The sequence below is a fragment of the Aedes aegypti genome, unplaced genomic scaffold (genome assembly GCF_002204515.2).
Source record: "Aedes aegypti strain LVP_AGWG unplaced genomic scaffold, AaegL5.0 Primary Assembly AGWG_AaegL5_hic_scaff_515_PBJ_arrow, whole genome shotgun sequence".
Lineage (NCBI taxonomy): Eukaryota > Metazoa > Arthropoda > Insecta > Diptera > Culicidae > Aedes > Aedes aegypti.
This window is the reverse complement of record NW_018736189.1, coordinates 3,374-25,089: the sequence shown is the minus strand read 5'-3', so window position 1 is coordinate 25,089 and position 21,716 is coordinate 3,374. Positions and strand designations below refer to the sequence as shown.

At 36.5% G+C, this 21,716-nt stretch overlaps 1 protein-coding gene across 1 annotated transcript in view; it reads right to left on the bottom strand.

Annotated features, from left to right (window-relative positions):
• LOC110681172 overlaps positions 1 to 11,832 on the bottom strand; it is a 36,261-nt gene extending 24,429 nt beyond the window's left edge. The window contains exons 1-2 of the mRNA XM_021856944.1: positions 11,644 to 11,832; positions 10,818 to 11,548 (exon numbers count right to left, since the gene is read on the bottom strand). Of these exons, the coding sequence (XP_021712636.1) occupies positions 10,818 to 11,548; positions 11,644 to 11,705 (793 nt within the window). The 5' untranslated portion in view covers positions 11,706 to 11,832. The remainder of the gene's footprint in view (positions 1 to 10,817; positions 11,549 to 11,643) is intronic.
• Positions 11,833 to 21,716: the final 9,884 nt, after the last annotated feature.

The window sequence follows — 21,716 nt, the reverse complement described above, 5'->3', positions numbered from 1 at the left end:
TACCAACGTAATTTTTTGAGGGAAACGGTCCATTATATTAGCTATCTACCATAAAAATTTGGTGATGGTAAACCAATAAACAAAAAAGTTATGACATTTCAAACATGTCACAATTTTCACATTTAGTAGAAAAAAAAAATTTTTTTCGGTGTAAATTATTACGGGAACCGCAGTTTGTTGCTGATTTTATTGTTAAGGGCCTTGCGTGAATTAAACAAGTCGTTTTCATGTATTCATTAGTATTATGTGTATTATATGTATAAATATTATGTATATGTATAAATATTATATGTATATGTATATATGTATAAATTAAAATGAATTAACAGATTACACGAAAATAATTTTTTTTTAAACCAGGATATTTTTTTTAGAGTGTGATCGATGAGTTTCTAAATGTTATATATAAACTTTAAAAGTTTTGGATTTGGGTATGCGTTATGAGATCATGAAAACATTTTATTAATACTTATTTATTTATTTATTGTTATTCAATTTTTTCAAAGATGGTTAAAAGGAAAAAGATGAACGACTCTTTGTTTTGCCATATATTTTACCGGCGACACGCTATTCAAGTAACATTACTGCCATCTGTTGAGTGAAAAGCGCGTAAACATTATTTTTAGCTACATTAAAATCATCGTGCATTTAAAAAACGACGATAAAAGAGGAAGAAATCAAAACAAACACGCTTAAAAAAAGTCACACAGAATTGAGAATGACTTCTACAAAATCAGGCTCTTATGAACCGACACAAAATTTGTGTTATTTCCACAAATGCTAAAAAATCGCTCCTGTACTGATTTCTTCTCCTTTTCCTTACATTTTATGGCATTCAGAGCTGATTGACAATATCGAACAACCCCGTGTTAGCTGTGTAACTTTTTTTGAGTTTGAAAGTCATAAACGAACACTTAGCCATCTGGTGGACACTAGGAGAACGTTACGTATTAGTTTGCTTTTGACTCACCAGAGCTGCGCTTTTCATGTCGCCTTAAAAAGAGGAGAGTTGGTTATCTTTTTCCTTCTAACCATCTTTGATTTTTTTTACAATATCGAACACTTTTGCATCATTATCAGTACAGTTCGAGTATAGTTTTGCTTTAATTTTATTTTCTGACAATGGAATGAAACAGTGAAATTTTTGGGTTCCTTGGATCGTTTTCGCGTTATTATATTGCTCGCTGAGCTCTGATGCCGTTAATTCGTACTCTTCAGTAGTAGTAAAACAAAATGATAATTTTGTTAAATCTTCTTCTTTTCTGCGATTCGCCCAATCAAATAGTTCTTTTGCAGTTTTAATTGGATGCTCACGTTCTTTGGCTAAACTTGCTCTTGTGGCCATGCGCTTTATGGTTCCTCCAATAGCATCACAAGGACCTTTGCCATGTGACGTAGCAAAGAAATGCCATTCTGCATCAATTCCGTACTTTGATTTAAATTGACATAGGCTCGAAAAATTCTTACGGTTTTTGTACTGCGATGCTGCTCCATCAGACATGAAATATATCTTTCTGATTTCTTTATCCTTATCAACGCGTAAAAAGTTAATCATTTTGGCAATGAACAAATTTACAGATACTGAGTCGTGTCTTAAATCTTCGGAAATTACAATAAAACTAAAATGTTCAATTTGCCGTACTTCCATTGAAATAAATAACGAATGGATGAATTGTAGCTTGTTGTACGTTCCAGTGATGGGACTGCATTTCATCTTGAAATACAAAGCTATAGTTTTCAGAAAAATCACAAATGACTAAAAAATTCACCATCTTGTAATGTATTTTTCGTATTTTTTAAAAAGCGGGATTGCTCTGTTTTAATAATGTCGTGAGGAATTAAACTTTCTAATTTCAAGCAAAAAAATGACACAAACTCATCTACAGGTTTTACAATAGTTTCTAGGTCACACCTATCCGTGGTCACCCATTGCTCAAATGATAACTGATCAATATAATTTTCTTCAAACTCAGCGAATAAAGTATTTTCCAATGATGAAGAATCTGGACAATCCGAACAAGATCGTAGATAGCAATTTGATGTTGTATTTTCACACAAAAGACTACCAGTTAACATTCTAATATCCTTTGATAAATTGATTCTTTTCAAACTATGTAAGATTAGGTTAATATTTTCGTGTGTTGTGCACACACAAACATTATGTGTTCCTGAATTGGATAGAAGCTTGCATTGCCTTGGACGAAGGCTTGCAAATGAGGAAAAACCTACCTTAATATTTTCGTTAATTTCCTTGAAGCGTGTATACGCTTCTTTCAAAGTAGTCATCATTAATCGTTTTTGGATTGCTTGACGATTTCCATCTTTTTTTACAGATACAGGTATACCTCGATTTAGTGGACATTTTGATTTCAAAATTGTCCACAAAATCGAATTGTACATAAAATCGAAGCAAATTTATTATCTCACTTTTTTTTTCTATTAAGTTTAAAGCTCATTAGAATGAATTATTATCGCAGAAAAACTAATCTTCGATACAGTCAAACCTCCATGAGTCGATATCTGAAGGGACCATAGACTCATGAAAATATCGAGTAATAAAACAGAAATGCTTTGGAAAGCTGTTTAAGGGAATCATCACAGTAACCTTGAAATTTTGTCGTGAGCCAATATCGATATTATGGAGGTTTCACTGTACAAGGTTCAGTGTTTCAAGGCTGGCTTGAGTTAACAAATTCTTGAGGAAAGCAGGCCGTCATTGAAGTATTGCATTCTAATTAAAATTAAACATTTTTTATTAGAATACCTTAAAAAATACGAGACAAAAGCTGCTTCTATTCTGTTTTACTTAGTCGTTTATTTGAAGGCTCAGGCGTCATAAGGCATGACGGAGCCAAACTGATTTAAAATATTATAATTTCGTATAATTCCTTACATCGAAAAGTTTGCTTAAGGGAACCCTAGATAATCGTGGTTTGACCGAGGTTAGGGATAACAAATATTTTGAGCATTGGCAGAAATAAAAAAAGAAAAAGAAATAAAGAAAAAACTAAAGGATATGGTCTGGAGGTACTCCCCTCGTTATAAAAGTGTATGTATGAATGACTTCGGAAGGAAATTTAAGGTTTTGAGCTAAGTGGGCAATTTGCTGCAGGAATCTTTTTGATCCAAAAAATTTCCATGATATTTTCCTAAAGAATCGTAGATGATCATTCATAAACAACATAGACCATGTTTTCAGCATTTCAAACAGGAGGGGGCCTTCCTACGTAACTTTGATGATTCATAATTTTTAGGCTATGCTAGGTTATTCTCTGCATCCTCACAAAAATAAGTACTTGCTTCGTTGACAGGCTTTGAAGGAACCTCTACTCCTTAGATCGATATGGCTAAATGCTTGGTGGCACTAACCGCACGGCCACGAAGCCCACAAAATGAAAATCTACTTAAGACTCAAGAATCCACTAAAACTAAAACCCAGTATTTTGATCAATTTCAAAGAAAACTCTACCAATATCATTTCACTGCATGTCAGAGAGCAAACGCAGTGCAATGACAGATTTTGATGATCATTGCTTCGATTTGAAGTGAAATAGTTATTCATGCAACAAGATGAAAAATGATGTTTTTTCAGCACGAGTTACATTTATCCAACAAGGCTCGCTGAGTTGAATCCCAGAAGTAGAATCTATTGCAATGGTATGAAGAGACTAAGATATTTAGTTGACGCCTACCAAAACAGTTCTGGAAAGTGCTACTTTTCAGCATCGAAAAGATGTGGTTTAGTTGATAGGAAAAGCAGGCTATTATGTTGCCTATTTGCTTTATAAAAAGTTGATTGATATGCAAAGGAATTGCAAAAAAAAATGTTTTAGATTATTTGTAAAACGATAATTGTTATTTATATAACTGTTTTTTTTTTTATAGCGATCAAATTCACCAATTCAAGATATATCCGCGAGATAACCGTCTATGAAAACTTATAGTGGTAAGCTCCATCGAAGTTAATACGCCAATCGCGATTGGCGTCGTAACTTCGATGGAGCTTACCACCATTAGTGATTTGCTAGAAAAAAAATCATCTCATGGAGAATCGGGTGATTGCTGCGATGACACATGGTATACGTATGGCCAGTTGATTTAGAACATTTTCGTCAATCTTAAACAATTATCAAAATAATTGGATAACTCATAAAATGCACAATGCATTTAAATCATTCTTATGGAAAAAAACAATGAAATAATATGCTCTTATAATAATGAGCTTTTATGAAATTCATAATATTTTCTTATGGAACAAGAATGAGAAAGAATTAACATTTTAACAAGCTTTCAATGAAGAAGATTTGTGGAATGCCGTTTCGTAGTTTCTCATTATGTTCCTGTGTGACCAGTTTCGTCAGTATACGTCTTGTAACGCACGTATTTGAGAACAAATATTTTGAATAAAGTTTTGTTTAAGTTTTCAAGATAAATTACTTTGAAAATATCTTTAAAAAAGTTTGAGGATGTTGATTGAGAAATTTCGAATTTGTGTCAGGGAAAACTCTCGAAGGCACCTGGAAAATTTAATTGAAACATTCATCTGGACTAATTTGTTCACGAATCATTGGAAATAATGTTCTGTCCTCTGGAAGAATCCGAAGAAAGACTAATGGTAGAGCTCATAGAGGTACTTACAGTAATAAAAAAATACCATAATAATTTCAATGGATTTGTCTAAAAAATCCTGATAAATGATAAACGATTATCAAAATAATCTGCTAAGCAATCCTTGGTGAATCTAATTAAATAACTTTTAAAGTAATTCTTCTAGAAAACTCTGGAAAAGCGCATGGAAAATCTGTAAATGCTATAAATTTGACGAATGAGAAATTCGAAATTGTGGAAAATGGAGTTCGTTTATATAAATCGCAACATATCAAAAATAACCCTTTATTTACATTACGCAGAGAGTATTCGCTGGTTAGAACAAAATTTGAATAGAAAGCCCTTGAATGTACAAAAAGGACTAAAGAAGTCTCACTGCAGCCGTCATGTTTAAAAACTCCTCTCATTTTGTAAAGGCTTCGTTGTACATTTATGGAATTTTTTTTACAGGCTGGACCCCACCACTCTATAAGCATAGCGCACTTAATGGAAACACCCTAGAAACTTTTTAGTTTACAAAACGCATGTTTAGAAATGGTAAAACGACATAAAACAAAACATGGAAATTTAATGTCCATAAAATCGAGGTAAAATGTACATAAAATCGAAGTACATAAAATCGAGGGTCCATATAATCGAGGGTCCACTAAATCGAGGTATACCTGTACATAATCTTTTTGGCCAGGCATAGCTCTACTTACTTCATCGTCTTCAAAATATTGAATTATTTTTTCTTTTGTCTCATCTGTTAATGAAGTACTCGACCTACCATTTTTGGTTGCAAGACAGTTATTTTTGAATTGTTTTGCCTCTTTTGCTGTATTTCTATTGGTTTTGAACTCATCAATGGCGTCTTGAATAGACCACGAGCTTGACAGCATCGACAAAATCAATAATTTTTCTTTCCTTGTCGTGGCTAGATTCGAGAACCTTTCCTTCATATTCATAATTATCTCATCGTAGTCTGTATTTTCCACATCCTCAGGTCCTAATTTGAAGAGGTTTCTTCGTACAGCTTCGTTGATTTCACGGTATTTTTTCTCGGGATAATTGACGTAACCCATCTTCGTCCATTTAATCGGAGTCACTTTTATTCCAGCTATCTCTTCGTTGAAGCGTTCGATGTTAACCTTCTGGATGCACTCATCTTCTGATTGATTTGTTGAAACAGATGTCGCTGATGGTACCGTGGCAAGACTATCTGCACTTGGTACTTCTGGTAACTCCTCAGTTGTTGTCGGTGCATCTAGTAATTCCTCAGTTGTTGTTGTTTTCGAACTTCCTGCAACCTGATCCACCGATGATGTACAGATTGCCCGTTTTTTTTATCTATTTCGTTTATTTGAGGCTCAAATGCGTTTAACGCTTTACGGAGCCGAAATTCATTTGAGATTGCCCGTTTGTCAACGTTTAAACGGCAGGACGTACAAATGCGTAAATTTGTATTCAATGTAGACATTGGAGCATAACCAGCCGCTTTCAGTTTATCTATGGTGCTTTCGGTGAGATTTCGTAGCTCTTTCGAACACTTTTTTTCTGCAAACGGCCTGCAACAGTTGAGAAAGCGACTACTCATGTTGCTCGTTAGATTTTAATAAACAAAATCACTTTTAAGTTTTTACTGACTAGTTTGGTGTCGTTTGCTTGACTAAAGAAAAAATTTTACAATTAAATCTTTTATAACCATAGTGGTAGTATATTTTTAGCTTTTTCGTGAGTATGTTCATGGTATGTACCTATCATGTTTTTGATGTTGTTGAAGTTACTCGCTTTCTCCCAAATATGATTAACAAAGTCTATTCTCTACCAAGGCGGGTCTATACCCAGGTGTAATCAGATTTTAACTTTGTGGAGAAAACCAGCGCCGAGAAAACCGACCTGCTTTACGTATACTAGATCACCTGGGTATAGACCCGCGTTCTCTACGAGGTAAACTTTTTGCAGGTAAACTAGTCGTATACCTGTATAGAAAACTTTTTTTGTAGCTTTTGTCTTCAATATTAGATTTCTTATAGGTTTCTTTTATCAAAAGGTTTCAACACTATTGAGAGAATTTTTCTTCAGTTACGTACAATAAAAAATATGACACTATCAAGACTTTAGATCACAACACTGGATCGCGTCTAACTTTCTAATAGATGCTATAATAGTTATGAATAATTAAATAAAATATCATGAAAACAACTTGTTAACCTCATGTGGTACCCTTAACAAAAAAATCAGCAACAAACTGCGGTCCTAAAAAAAATTAACAATGAAAAAAAAAAAATTTCACTAAGTGTCAAATTTGTGAAATATTTGAAATGTCATAACTTTTTTGTTTATTGGCTTACCATCACCAAATTTTTATGGTAGATAATGGACCGTTTTCCCTCAAAAAATTACGTTGGTATTCCGATAGGGTTTTGAGATATTTTAGTTTTTGTGACAAAAATGATGTTTTTTAATGCAAAATTTTTTTTTTTACTGTGTGTATTTTTTTTTGGAATCTTTATTTAGTTGTCTAACTTTGTTTCTTTAGTTGTCTAACAATCGAACGAACCGTTTTTGCTGTGCAGCTTTTTGAATATTTTTGAACCATTTACACATACACCCTTTTGAAAAGTTAGTCGTGACTCAACTTGAAGATTTGATTCCGGAAATGACGATTTAGATGGAACTGAAAAACTGTGCAAAGTTACAGATATTTTTGAAATGGTCGATCAGAATCGACTTGCATGCCTCCGTGGAATCCCTCATATGCAGTATTGGACTTCCAACGCTTCCATACAAAATGGTCAACTTTTGAGGCTGAGAACAATTTGGAACAATTTGAATAAAATTTCACAGCACGTCAGACCGAACTTGAATTTCTACATACCTATAGGTATGTTTAGTTGAATCACGAATTCAAAAGCAATAACGGTTTGACTGCAGTGAATTTTAATCTATTTATATAAAAAATGGAATGGTGTTTGTTGTCACGAGTTGGGTTGAGAACGGGTCAACGGATTTTCATAATTCGTCCATTTTTGTATTCGTCAAGAAAGAAGACAAATCTGGTGACACATTGTATGAGAGATTTTCAACAGCCAACTGTCTTGCTACCAGATAAAATTTATCCGGAACCACTATTCAATGAAAATGAAAAAAAAAAAATATATATATTTGATAGGTAGGGGAACTTACGTATTGTCGGCAGCCTAAGCAGTTGAACTTTTAGGAAGGCAATTATACACAACAACAAAGCACAATAATTAACAGGAGACACCTGAACTACACTTGAGCACACTTCATTTATTAATCATTATGCACAAAACACTATTTTGTTCTCTAAATCGACTATTTTTCGTCACCAAAGTCACGAGGTACTTGTTCTTTTATCGGCAATGCAATTACTATTGTCGGCAACAAAATTGTTCTCTTCGGCAATCCAAAAATATACAAAAACTAGGTTATGTATTGATAACTTTTTTGTTTTTGTTGACAATGCCTGAAATTGAACGTCACTCATTATGTTCTATTTGTTGAAAGGGCCAAAGCAGAAAAATACAGACTACACTGAGAACAGCATTGCAGGTATAAATAGAATAGCTGAGAGTCATATTGAATACACAACGCCACTAAATTTGTGCAGACTAAGGCGCCGTCCACAAATTACGTAACGCTCTAGGGGGAGTGGGAGTAGGCTCAAACGTTGCGGCCCAAACACAAAATATATGTTTTTCATACAAGGACCGTTGCAGAGGGGGGAATGGTCGAACACGATTAGCTTGATTTGTTCTTATTGCGTATCAATTCAACACGCGGCGATCTGGACTATAGAAATTCATACATTTTGCCTTAAGAAAGAAGGAACGATTATTGCAATACAAAAGCTTTATGTATCGTTTTAGCATCACCCCACATCAAGGCGTCGATAGACGTAATCTATGACAAAAGGTCAAGGGCAGAAGGTCGAAAGACAAAGGTCGAAAGGACAAAAGGTCGAAATGACAAAAGGTCGAAGAACAAAATAGGGGGGCAAAAGGTCGAAAATCTTTTTTCAAAGAAAGAAAAATTTACCACCAAGCAAATCATTTTCGACCTTTTGATCAGTGTTGACCAGACTCATTTCCCCGAAATTCGAATTGTGAAGCCATGAACTGTTATAACTGTGCGTTGTATTCCTGAGATGGAGGGGGAGGTGGTTGGGCTTGAGTGTTGCACATGGGATTCGACAGTTTCGATCTCGGTGGGGCCGCAATTCAAGTTTCGGTGAAATGATTCGCACTCACTCACTCACTCATTTCATTTCACCGAAACTTCAATTGTGGCTCTCTGGGATCAAAATTGATCGATTTTGAGTGCAGTACTCAAGCTTAACCATCTGCTTTTCTAGCTTAGGAGGATAGAGCATGGTTGTAGTAGTTCGTGGCTTCGTAGTTCGGAAAATGTTATTTTCGGGGAAATGAGTCTGAGCAACACTGCTTTTGTTCTTTCGACCTTTTGTCTTTCGACCTTTTGTCCATAAACCCGATAGACGAGGGGAGTGCGCACGAGCCTATCGATCACAAGGTTCTTGGTTCGATTCCAGGTAACAGGCTTCAAATTTATCCCTCTCATTTATCATTATCACGTCCATCTTTTGATACTATCAAATGATACTATCACTATGGGTAGGGAAATTTTACGTCTTCAATTTAAAGGAAAATAATCAAATTTCAATTGTTTGTTCAGAATTTGCAATGAGTATACATATTTTTTTTTATTTAGCCGGACACATCAAGTCAAATTGCGAAATTTGTTCAAAAATAAATGAGGACTAACGCATTTTTGGCCAAATCTCACCCCCAACGACGGTACTTGCACATTTGTTTTCGAATTTCTTTAAATTCGAAAGGTAAATAATTTCACCATGAGTTGAACTATTCGCTGACACGCTGAATGGCTCGATATGGTTGTGGTCTGTAAAGGTTGCTGCTCTTGAACGCTCTATCATCAAGTTATTACCGAGAGAATGAATGGTAACATTAAAAAAAATTCCGAATGCGACTTTTTTTTGGTTTATGAATATTGTTCGATCGGCTCATTCAGATCAAAATCCAAACTTTGCCAGTAAAATTTATTTGCGTTCCCATTTTTCTCAGTGTATGAGAAAATCAGAATAGGCCCTTTGCAAATCAATTCACTTATGACTTGACACAAAAACATCATCCTCTGATTGCCTGTAGAACAACAGGAGTGTTGCCAAAATAGTTCAACTATTAAAAGACGTATATTTTATATGTTTCTCAATATATTGAAGATTATGCACTACAATCTTCTAATAAAAAAGTATTAAAAGGCTCAATTGTTACCAATGCATGCTTTGTTGCCTAATTCAAATAAATTAATTTGTTGTGTTCGATTTCTTCGGTGAATTTAAATCGTGAATGATAAATACACCGCAATTGAATATGGTTTTCTGGCAACCTAGTCCAGTAATAAAAAGTGATTGCCGAGGAAATCAAAGTGCATTAATTTCAATTTGTGATTTAAAGCATAAAAATTAAGTATTATCGAGTGCTTTATATATAAATCAAAAGTTCAATAGTGCATAAGTGATCGGTGCGTAGCTTTTGTAGAAAAATGGCATTGGAGCGGAGAATTGGACCTTTTAAAGTGGTGAGTTTTTGTAAGCTGTTCTTGTGTTGTTTTATTCGGCAGCTCACAAATGACGATAATTTCGTAAGCATTTATTTGATTTAATGATAAAACCCATGATATATTATATTTTTGTGTAAGATGTGATTTACATGGAAGATTATAGTTCAAGGAATATGTTGAGTACATTGAAGTTAACTCTTGTTCCGTAGATAAATTTAAACAAGGACGATAAGTTAGTGCTGCCGAAAACACCCTCAGGGTGCCGAAGCCATCATTTACCCTATCTGCAACATTTGTAAATTTCGGTGAAAGAACAAGTTAAGAAGATATTTTTTGCACAGACAAACACGCATCAGTTACTCAAAAATATATGGTGAAATTCAAATTATGAAATAACTTAAATCTAGCCTACCAAAGTAGATCATTTTAAAATGTTTTGTCCAATAAGGACGTAAGTCCAAAACGGGACCCACTATTTTTTATTTTTTCCAGTTTAGCCACATACATCAACTGGTGAACACAGATTAGATTAGATATATGTCTGATAATGGCCAGAAGTACCGTTTTCTTTCACACTGATGGATAACACCTTAACAACTTACCGTTTATTTGTTTGGTCGCCAAGTACTTCGTCGCCAGTTTCGTTATGTTCCATAATCCCGCAATATTCATAGGACCTGTTTTCCTGGCAGAATTATAGAGTATGTTAACTAGGATTAGCCGATTTACGTGAACCACATTCAATTTTCCATCGACGGCCATGCCTTTCTGCAAGGTTTTGCTGCCTCCGATTTCCCACTGCTGCGCTTTGTCACTATCACCCTTTAGGGTCAGCAGTTTGAAATATTCCTTCACAGCGATTGTGTTCAAATAGTCCATGAACATTTGGCTGGTGGAAATCACGTTTTTCTTAACAATGAGGTTATCGATTTTAAATTGCGCCGCGAAGGGATCTACACGATACGTAAAATTATCTATTTCGGTTATGAAATCTTCTGCGTTAACTCCATTGATCAGCGCTGCTCGGAAATGTTCAACTTTTATATCCGGCAGAAACAAATACTCCAGAGTTTGCGGGTTGTGCGTATTTACAGTGCTCTCCACTATAGCGTTGAAGGAGACGTTCTGGTACTCTTGCAATGTCAATCCACCGAGCAGCTCGATATAACATTCCTCTGATGAGAAATGTTCAATTTCTTTGACTCCGTCTAGGAACGCCATAGTGCTGAAGTCAGTTGCCAAGCTTTGAACGTTGATTGCATCGACTCCATCTGCAACCAAGGTATCGGTATGAAGCTGACCAGTGAAGACTTTACGGCCTGACACAGTGGACCTATAAAAAGGGGCAGTCGAAGTAATACGTTATGGGGGCCGAACATGTGATGAGTTTTTCTGAACCAGAAAATTATGGCACAGTTGTATACTTACATGGATCCACGCAGAACGGCTTCAGTGGAAATGTGTTGTAAAGAAAGTGGGGGTGGTAGCATAGGTTTTTTATGAATCCTCGGACATAAGCATTCGACATTTCAAGGTTCAGATGCGATGGCCAATGGTCACCCCTCAAATAGCTAACCGTTGGATTATAATTCAGTTTTGCACAGACCAGATGGCTAGCCTTAAACGTTGCGATTGAACGTGAAGGTACCTATATCCTGTAAATATTAAGTGATTGGGAATCCATATATTAATATTGTGCTTAACCTTCCAAGGGATTCAATATCACACATTACAATATTGAATCCTATTTTGGTTTATTCTAAAAAGATCATTTACGTTTTATAATGTACTGATAGTATAGCACAGAAGAGTGTCTATGTTACTCAAGTAATACAATAGCACTTGTATTCGCTTTCCGTTTAATATAAGGCTATATCGTAAAATAAGTGCTCACAGTGAAATTCACTGTGATATCGTTGTTAAACTTTAAAGCTGTTTAAGAAACTCCCCGTATACGTTATAACTTGATCGAAACCTTAAAGTTCTTAAGAGAAAAGTTCTTCAAAAATATACCATTAGTGCACCAGTACCCGCTCATGTTCCAGTAGCCCGCTCATACTGAAAAAAGATAAGTTTACACGAAGTAAATTTGAAAAACTATAACGCTATACAGAGGGGCCCAGAAAGCCGTAGCGGTAAACGCGCAGCTATTCAGCAAGACCAAGCTGAGGGTCGTGGGTTCGAATCCCACCGGTCGAGGATCTTTTCGGGTTGGAAATTTTTTTCGACTTCCCAGGGCATAGAGTATCTTCGTACCTGCCACACGATATACGCATGCAAAAATGGTCATTGGCATAAGTAAGCTCTCAGTTAATAACTGTGGAAGTGCTCATAAGAACACTACGCTGAGAAGCAGGCTCCGTCCAGTGGGGACGTAACGCCAGAAAGAAGAAGAACCGCTATACAGTTCAAATCCACAAATTGAATTATACTGCGGACCATTTTTTGTGTATTTACTCAAATTATCTTACTTCTTAAACTCATGAGCGGGCTATTGGAACATGAGCGGGAACTGGTACGTTGACGGTACTCTATAGCTTCCTCGCGGTTAGAAGAAGTTTTTTTTTTACTACCTGGCATAACGTCCGCATTGGGACAAAAACTACATCTATGGGAATTACTAACGCAGTTATAAACTGAGAATACGTCACATTCACCATTATTGTGTTTTCTCGGCATCCGCACACATTCTCTGGATTATACGTGTCCCCTCCGTATGTAACGAACATACGACATGCCACAATAATGAAACACGGGCAATCGAACACGACATGCTCCGCTGTTTTCTCCACACCAGCACAATTTTGGAGCACACAGGAGATTCTGAGTGCCCGAATCTATACATGTACTGCCTATGTTCGGATTAGACGAAATCGTGTTTTTGCAGCAATCTCGTTGCAGACAGCTCAAACTGTTAATAAATTTAATTAGTTCATCATCTTCATTTCAACATCTATATACCTACAAATTCTTGATTTTCGTTTGACCAATCCGAACCCAAATCTGGTCTGCCTACTACTTCGAGGCCTACTGAATAATTTATACAATATAAAATTAAGCAAATATAGTGTGATTCCAACATTACTACATGGCTATTGAAAATCACCATTATAGGATTATTGGTTACCGATACTAATCGTGCCTCACAGATAGTGTCTACAAGTTAGTCATACAGGTAAGATTCGTTTTCTTTTTCCATATAACTAATTTACCTTTTTATCTTTTCAGCAATTTTCCTCTTCTAGCGCATTCTAGCTTCAAATAATATTGATAAATTTCGTCAATTATAATTTAACTTTCACATTCAACTATCTTCTTCACAATGATCATCACCTTTGAACATGACAACAAATCACCCAAACAATGCGATCTACCTTATCAAGATCAGGAGCCGTGTTGTAAAACTGATCGATCCGGCAACACACGGACACGAACATTCCCCGACCCGTAACGCTCCTTAAGCTTTTACCCTTCGTTACCTCCAAAACCGCTATCTTTGCAACCGGCCGACGTAGTATTCCATTACTTGTTTGCACATCAGCTTGTCGGACTCGTTCGTCTTTGCCTGGTAGCGTTCGCACTATCCGACCTCGTATCCATCCATTCCTCGTACCTTCTTCAACCACTATCACCACATCACCATCTTTCACTGGCTTGACCTCGTTAAACCACTTGGTTCTCCTCGTTATCGTCGGGCAAAGTACTCTTTTATCCAGGTTCCAAAACTGCTTAGCAAATGCTGTATTCCACCCCAATTGTCCTCATCTGCGTTCTGTCATCTAACTAACTTCCTTCGGCGGCTGACACACTCCACTTGAATCTCAGCAGTCATTGAAATGTTAGCGTTACCGCCTTCCTGATTCCACAGTGTCTAAAGGAACTACGTTAAGGGCCGAGAGTTCACATAGCTTCGGCTTCAACCATTAATTCGATATGTCTCATCATTCTGGGTTTTTCCGACCATCTCTAATCTCCCGCTAATTGCCGTCTTACGGAACGCAACAAGTCTTCCCAGCAGCCTCCCATGTGCGGAGCTAACGCGGGATTAATCTCCACTTTGTGGTCGGGTGTTGTGAAGTGAGCCGCCAAGTTCTTGGTTGATCATCTTTATCTCCTCTTTCAGCTCGTTACTTTGCACGCACGAAAATTGTGCCATTGTCGCTAAAGATTTCAAGGAGTCACCCCGCCGAGCAATGAAAGCCTATTTACCATTTAAACGAGTCAGCAGACAAGCTGTAAGCATTTCTAGATGAATTGCTCTGCACGGTCACTGCAAGTAAAAAGGGCGATCCAACGTTTACCAAAATTCGACCTACTTTCACGAAGGAAATGGACCGCAATAGTCCACGCCAGGTGTACGTGAACGGACGGCACGTATGGAGTAATTCTTAACTTTCGTGGGTTGGTCCCATTTGGTATTTGAGGTTTGGTTTTTCGAATAATACAGCGTAGACACCGTTCTGATACCTGCCTGGACCCAATGTACGCAGTTCGCCGGACACGTGAAAAAACCTGTCGCAATCTCGTTTCACCACAGTTTCCTTATTAGCAGGTCTGTATTCTCTGTCGTACCAGTCCGCTATCAAAGTAGGTTACACCGATGATGATCTTTGGAAATAACCATCACTACACGGTGCATATTGGCGTTCAACGATCTTGTTCCTTCCGAATTTACTCCATAATCTTATTTAGCTACATAAACGGACTGTATGAGAAGACATTCGACGATGTTAAATATACATAAGAATGTTAGCTAATGGAATGTCGTAACTTGAAATTATAGACCAAAGTTGAGACAACGAAAGTCCTATTGATTAATGACACAATTGTATTCATTAATTCTGATTTATTTCTCTATATATACCTTGCTCGAGCTAGATCAGGGACTCGTGTATTCTCATAATCTTGTTATGTGGTTGCTTGGCTCGGTTAAGGTTACAGCGATTATTCAAGAATGATGATTTGCATAGTTTGACACGCCTGGAAAGCATCCTTTATTACAATTTTCAGGACTGAAATTTTTCTCGAAATTTGTTGTTTTTCTGCTAGTTCTCACACACACCGCATCATATTTTGTGATCTTTCCGAGGTGTGTGTTGTCATCTCTTGAATTAGAATGATCACGTTATTTGCTTCGCTTTATGTTTTCGATACTGGTCCAGTGTACAAAATAGTAATTAGCATAAGCATATAAAAACATCATATATAGTGATTATATTCTTCAGCAATTAAATAAAAGTTTTGTGTGAAGTGGAACGCCTTGTGCAACTCAATTTCTCTTTGCTCGATTCATGAACCGATGGGTGAGAGGTCTTAGCTTTATACTAGTCTTGATATAATAAAATGGCTGTTGCCGATTTTATGCCACCGGGTTCGTTTTTTTGGAGCCAGACTGAAACGAATTGTGTCCATATTTGTGCCAAAAAAAATCGCTCTGGTAATTGAGCCCCTGTGATATTTCCGCGAATAAATAATAAGCAATACACTTCTCACGAAAACTCAATATTCTCTCTGTTGCACGTTATAGTAAATTATATCAAACCTATTATTCGCTTCATGGAACAGATATTATTGATATATTAGGCTTTATTCTCGAACATTCGTTTAGCACTTGCCAAGTTATTTATTCACTGTCAAAACACAGGAATTTTGATCTCATATATGTACCCAATATTAACGGATTTTAGTTCATAATGATATCTAGTATTGGGAAGGAGACAGAAAATTACGTTGCACATCGGACTCTGTTGGAAGAGATTCTCGATTTAGCATATTATATGACTTTTGTCGAGAGGCAGCACCTCTATGGAAATATTAAAAGCAAACTGATATGTGGCGTTCACTTGTGGGAGTAGGTTAACACATGTTGCGTTTTCACGAATCGGAACTACTTTTTGCATGCGTATTTACCACAAGTACACGGAAATTAGTTGTAACACCCCAAGGAGGTCCTTTCGGTGATGGGCCATGTGTGTGTAGCCAGGAGGGGCTTGACATCAGAGAAGAGGACAATTTCTTGTACGCCTATATAATAATATTCTTATTCGATATGTACAGTTCACGTTTTTACTCAAAACAGTCATTGCCATCTTTATTTTCAATCCTGACAGTATTTTGTTTATGAATGTAACCACAAACTAGAAGTAGTTATCACTATAACTGTCTCAACTGACCTGGGATTTGCCTGTTAAAATGTATTTTATGCCAATAGGCGTTAACTAGAATAAGTCTTCTTGTCAACTTTTCCAATAAATCAAATTATTTATTGTGAGTCAATATTTCTTATTCCGCCCTCACCACTCTCCTGATCGTGTATATTCTCAGATACATACTATCAATAGAACACATTGACCACTTAATGTTTTTTCTGCTTTAGTGTATTATTTATATTATTTTTTTAGTGTTGTAGTAAGAAAGCTTTGGAAAGGGCCAGTGAATAATGAAGAAGATCATGGAGATCAAATTAGTACTTGACAAGATTATTGCCAAGAAAAATTCCTACGAGGTTCAATAAATGGACTGTTTCCAGATTGCAAATATGTGTAGAATTCCAAAGTTTGTTGCAACACGTATCCAGTCGTAAACCAGTAGTGTAGTCAGTAAAAAGCATCGATGTAAGCAAATTTTTGTATTTTTTTTCAGATTATTTTCTAATATTCCAAATATATTAAATGGAGTCGGTTCCCTGGCCAAACTTCGTTTGCCATCAAGAGGCTGTTTGAAAACCGCTATGAATCGTCCCATACAAAATGACAAGTTCCGTTCGTCCCGTTTTTCCTACTTTACCGGTTAACATCTGGAACTTTTATACACACAAACACGTAGGAACCCTTTGATGAACAAAAATGGAAAAGAATCATCCAAATCCGTTGCCCGTTGGTACCGGTGGTTGTGAGCCAATTCTTCGTTGACAATAACAAAGCACCACCATATTCAGCATTCTTTTAGTTATATATGTATAATTACAGTCTCTGCGTTATGACATTATTAAATAAACTTAGATAGCGTGGCAGTACAAACACAGCATGATATTATTATACATGAATTGATAACATTTTACGTCATTTACATAACTCTAATACTAGTATTTCACTTAATATTTCATTCAATTCCCTCACTCCGCCAACATTTTTGTTTTGTAAATTGTTGCATTCGTTTAATGGTCCATGTCTTTCTATTTAGCGTTCCTTTTTTTCTACATTTTCTCAAATGTAGAATAAATATCCTCAGAATTTCAGGGATTGTTTCGTTTTTTCCCTAGTCAACCTATCCCCTAAATCGCCTCCAATTATTCTTCTCTTGATACATTTTACTTGCATTGTATATGAGTAACGCTCGAGCGAATGAGTGTGTACATATGATGTTGTGACTTTATCCATCAAATGCGACTATAATCAGGAGGATCTTTTTCTTCCATGCGAGCTGGAGTCAGGAATTACAAACGAATCAGTAAGTATGTGAAGAGCTCCGGGTTTTGCCAGCCTGCTAGCTAAATAAATCTACCTTTGGTAAAATGCGATGGGTAATCTGGAGAAGTGCGAAACGATAATGAAAACTAAACTTCGAACTCTGAGAAGATACAAACACGCTACCTCTTAAGAGTGACTTTAATTATTGATTTCTCGAAGAAGTAAACATGTCTCTAAATCATCATTTGCTCTGTGTCTCATTTCAGCATGTTGGTTGTGTTAGCATGCCAATCTCAGTAATTTCTCTTTATCGCGACCATTAAACGTGCAGAAAGATATATCACTCGAGTTATTTGTCTCCTAAAACACAGCATACGGGTAATTTATATACGCAACTTAGTAGTCAACAAACCATTCTTACAGTTTATTTGCGACATAGCTGTAGGACGTTAAGTTTACAATACAGGCTAGTGCAACTGTAGTATCTATATAGTTTCACCTTAAATTTTATATTTTGTTACAACTGAATTATCAAGCATACAAACAGTACACATTAGTTCCATAACCAGGGCTCAAAAAAAAAACAAAAAAAAAATAAAAAGGTAAAGTGGCAAAATGATTCCACATGGAACTTCTTATGGCTACACTACTGCTTCATTCTTTTGACCAATCCTTTCTGTTGCACTATATTGAAAAAAATGGCATGTCTTCTATGTAAAGAAATAAGAAAAACCATGGAATGCACGAATATCAACACCTAAAACAAATTCTGTTTTTTATTTTAATAATATTCAAGATAAAAACTCCATACTGGTTACGCCTATGGCACGAAAAAATACATTATAAACAAACATTATACAAATTCTCTTCTTTACTATCACAAAAAATACTGAAAAAATCTTTTCGTCCAAATTTTTAATTTAAATCAATAATATTATTATACGCAAAAAATTAACCCTTTTCAGAGCCCCTTTCCTGGCTACACCACGTAGTTCCAGGCACCCGAAAGGCTTTGGGGTTTTTCATATTTCGTCATGTAGGATCTAAACAAAAAAATAGTCGGTTGAACCCGTGTAACACATCGTGACCCTTCCCTTGTGAGAACCCACGAGGATATAGAGGATCGCGGTTAAAGAATATCCGAGTTTGTGGAGAGTGGACTTGATAACATCAGGTGATTCTTTTCATAAAAAAAAACATCAAATATTGATACATTTCGCATGGGAGTGAATTCTTATTGGAAAGTATTAAATGACTCATTTGCCGGGACCTCTTAAAATACGGAACGAATTATATGGCCACAAAATGGGCGTGATACATGGCCCCATTTATCTGCTTAGATTAGCTTAGGACGATTTTTCATAAAATTCTGCCTATTTTGGATAGTCAGGCATTGGTGGGATTCTGGAAAATGGAAAATTGGCCACATTACCGGGGACCTCTGGGGAAACCTTACGGAACGCATTATTTGGCACCGAGTAGGCAAATCATGCTCAGGACTGCTCAGATTACCTCGGATGTTTTTTTGTATGAAATTCTTGCAAATTTTGATATGTCCCATGGCTGGTTTCTAGCGGAATAGCCAAACTTGGCCACATTTCGGGTCTTCAAGAATAGCTAAACCTTGATCCGTTTGTCGCCAATTTCTAAGCCGTTAAAACCTGGTCAATTCTTAGCTTGTCACGCTCAAATTCTTAAAATCATGAACTGACGATTTCCTTTTGAGTATAAATAGTTGAAATTTGCTGGAAAATACCTACAAAATTTGCAATGTCAAATCCGGGTCCACATATGACGCCGAATTGCCTCTAAAAGTGTAACTTTTTGTTCGGGCGCCCCTTCAGAAACATGCTAGGAAAATTTGATTTTTGCCCAGAACACAGTATTCCAGAAAACAGGAAAAAGTCACCAAAGTTTTCAAAGCAAAGGTGGTTCCCGTTTAAAATGTTAAAGTGCGTCAAAAGGCGCCGTTTGGTCATATTGACCCGAATGCAACAGGAAGGTTAATGTGCTTAGGAGAGTCGTTAGATTGCATTTTGATTTACGCCCTTTAGAAGGTTTTTACGCCTTTCCTAAGGCGTAACTTTGAATAATCGTTGATTTTAGTACATTACCGCTGTTTTCATAACCAAAAACTCATTACATTGCAGCATTCTACTTGCAGAGTCCAAAATGAATTCTTGAGGGATGTTGAGATTAGATTCGTCAATCGGACTCACTTTTAAGGTGACACACTTTTGGAAATTAGCTTCTAGCATTGCAACTGAAACTTCAAAGGCACAAATCTTTGCGAAGAAAGCATCCAACAAACACGTTGATTTTTTTTATTTTTGCTCTGGTCACTAGCGGAAATGCTTAAACAATAAGAAGCATCGGAAACGTTTTCAACTCATTATCTCAGTTGTGCTTTAGGAGGCGTGAGTAAGGGCACAATTCGGCATTGTGACGGCCATCTTTGGATTCCAAAGATGTTTCACCATAAAAACACTAGTATAATATGGGGCTTGCACAATTAATCTTTCTCCTCTCTTTCACCCCTTCACAAATTTGTAAACAACAGGCCAGTAAACGTCAAAATCCCATGCAAAATCAAAAACAGTGCAGAGCCCATTTGATGCGCCAGAAAAAAAATGGTTAGGTTTTAGAAAAAGAAATCCAGACTACATAACATTGACGAACTCAAATTAGACTAAAAGCTTTCATTTTCATGTCGTTCAGACACTTGGAAATACATTGGCTCTGTTACATGGAATCGGTCGATGGTGATGTTCGCTGGTTGGAATAAATTCCCTTACTAAATGCTGAGAGAGAACTCGCGAAGCAGAAAAAAACGTCATATGCAGCCCAGATTTCCAATGTGCCGAAACGTCAAAAATTGATTTAATGCAGGACCGAGATTGAGCCAGCCTTCGGGCCTGCCAAATCTCGTAATAAAGAAATAATAATAATAATAAATTTAATGCAGGCTATCTTTTTTGGCTCAAAAGTGAAAAGTATTGTATTCGCACTAACTGTTTATTTAAAAACATCATGTCGACGGAGCAGTTTTTTCCCAAGTTTGCTGATAAGTCTTAACACAAGATTAGTTATTTCTAATTGTCTGCTACGCTTGTGGCCATTGAAATTTCACTCAAAAAAGGCTATTGTATAAATTCGATGTGATGCAAAACGCAATCATTTTCTGCTTGAGAGGCGTCAATGTAAGGGTTTGACCGGCTTGCGCATGGTGCATAAACACAAAGTGGAATAAGAAAAACCTCAGCAATCAAAAAAGAAGACTCGTCTTCGCGAGTCTCGTCTCAGCTAAAAAGCACTCGAATGTCTCGAAGAATAGATTTTTCAAACTGGTTTTGATGGTTTTTGAGCGCCGTCGCATTGAAGTCTCCATATTAGAACAAATGTGGCGTTTCGTGACCGATTTTCTCTCAGATGGAGAGTGTTTGACATTTCGCTAGCTGTCAGTTCGTTCAACTAAGAATCGGATTCACTAGTCTGGAAGGCAATAGTGTTTCTAACCCAGCGTATTTCCGCTGTACCATCAGTAAAAACAAAATATGACAGCTTTTGGGAATAATTCGGAAAACCTAATTGAAGGAACCGTGTTCTTTGGAAGAAAAGCTTACCAATAATTTTTCAATTATTAATATCTCATCAAAGTTTATTATGACCACATAAAACTGCTTTACGACATTAACTGCGTTTTATGTGATTGTTTGTATGTTAAAATACAAGTTTATTGTACAAAATCAACGATTTTGACGTGTAACTTAAAATTTTTTCGTCGAAACGATTTTTCCCAAAAATAAAAATGGTCCAGAAGTGCAAGTATTTTCTTGTATAAAAACGTGAAATGAAGCACGCGCAAGGTGAACAAAAATGATTGTGACTGGTCGAAACCATTCGACTCCCGCCAGTTTTTTGTGTGCCGTGTGGGTGTGGGAATATGTGTGCGGGGAAACGAGGGTTAGATTCAAGCCATCAATCTCTCGGAATGGAATTTTTATTAAATCAGTTGATGGTGTATCCGCTGTTGTCGGGTTGGGTTAGCGAGGAGTAATCTCTCTCCATTACGATGGGGTTAGAAACACGAGT